The sequence below is a fragment of the Dioscorea cayenensis genome, unplaced genomic scaffold (genome assembly GCF_009730915.1).
Source record: "Dioscorea cayenensis subsp. rotundata cultivar TDr96_F1 unplaced genomic scaffold, TDr96_F1_v2_PseudoChromosome.rev07_lg8_w22 25.fasta BLBR01000075.1, whole genome shotgun sequence".
NCBI lineage: Eukaryota > Viridiplantae > Streptophyta > Magnoliopsida > Dioscoreales > Dioscoreaceae > Dioscorea > Dioscorea cayenensis.
The window spans coordinates 249,102-250,342 of NW_024086466.1; the positions used below are offsets into that span (position 1 = coordinate 249,102).

Below are 1,241 nucleotides of genomic sequence, written 5' to 3' on the forward strand. Positions count from 1 at the left end.
CAGTTGGGAGGTGATACTCTTGGACCAACGGGCAGGTGGACCCTATTTGGGTAAAACTGGACCGATTTTTTGTGAACGTCGCCTGGTCTGATCGCTTCCATTGTACGATCCAAAATAGTCTACCTAGGCTTGGATCGGATCATGTTCCCATTCGGCTCGAAGTGGGGGGACACTGCTCTATTCCTAGAAATTTTAGGTTCGAGCTAGTGTGGTTTACGGCGCAGGGTTTTATGCACCTTGTGCAGCAATGGTGGATGGAGATGACTCCTGAAGGCTGTGGTGCTTTTGTGGTTGCTAAGAAACTTGCTGGACTCAGTGAGCGGCTAAGGAGATGGGCCAAAGTTTGTTTTGGGTCTATCAAGTTAAAGAAGCTTAACCTTCTACATGAGGTGGAGAAGTTAGATGTCCTTAAGGAGGCTAGGAATTTGTCACTGGGTGAGCTTGCTCAGGAGCTTCACCTTTTGAATTCGTTAGAAGATATTCGCAAGCAAGAGGAAATTAACTGGCGGCAAAGGTCGAGGCTTCAGTGGCTGCAGGAAGGTGACGAGAACACTAAATTTTTCCACTCTATGGCGAATGGGAGGAAATGCCGGAACCTTATCCCGGGTTTCTTTCATGAGAGTAGGCTCATCTCGAACCCAAAAGCGGTGGGAAGGATGTTTGTTAATCGGTTTCAACAACAATTTGGAAGCAAGCGGACATGGAGACTCAAGGTGGACTTGTCTAAGCTCTTAGCACACAAGAGACATGTGGATCTGACTGGGTTGGATAGGCCTTTTACAATGATTGAGGTTAAGGATGCGGTTTTCAGTCTAGGGGGGATAAAGCCCCTGGACCGGATGGATTCCCGATCCACTTCTTCAACAAATTCTGGTAGACAGTCAAGGACGACATTTTCAAGCTCTGTGAGGATTTCTATTTTGGAAGAGCTAATTTAGAAAGGATTAACTGGGCAAACATTGTGCTCATCCCCAAGGTGGTGTCACCAGAATCCCCGGGAGACTATAGACCCATCAGTCTTATTAATTCATCTCTTAAAATTGTTTCCAAAATTCTGGCTACTAGGCTCAGTAAGGTGATGGACGATTTAGTGGACAATTCCCAATCTGCATTTCTGAAGGGGAGATGCATTCTGGACAACGTGGCGATGGCTGAGGAGCTGATTTTTAGCATGAATAAAAGAAGACTTCCGGGGTACATCTTGAATGTCACACCCACCCCTTCTACCGAGGTAAATGTGG

General features: G+C 46.5%; 1 protein-coding gene across 1 annotated transcript; it reads left to right on the top strand.

Annotated features, from left to right (window-relative positions):
* The first annotated feature begins 254 nt into the window (after window positions 1-254).
* LOC120253385 lies at window positions 255-938 on the top strand. The gene has a single exon (XM_039261723.1). The coding sequence runs from the start codon at window positions 255-257 to the stop codon at window positions 936-938; it is 684 nt and encodes a 227-aa protein (XP_039117657.1).
* Window positions 939-1,241: the final 303 nt, after the last annotated feature.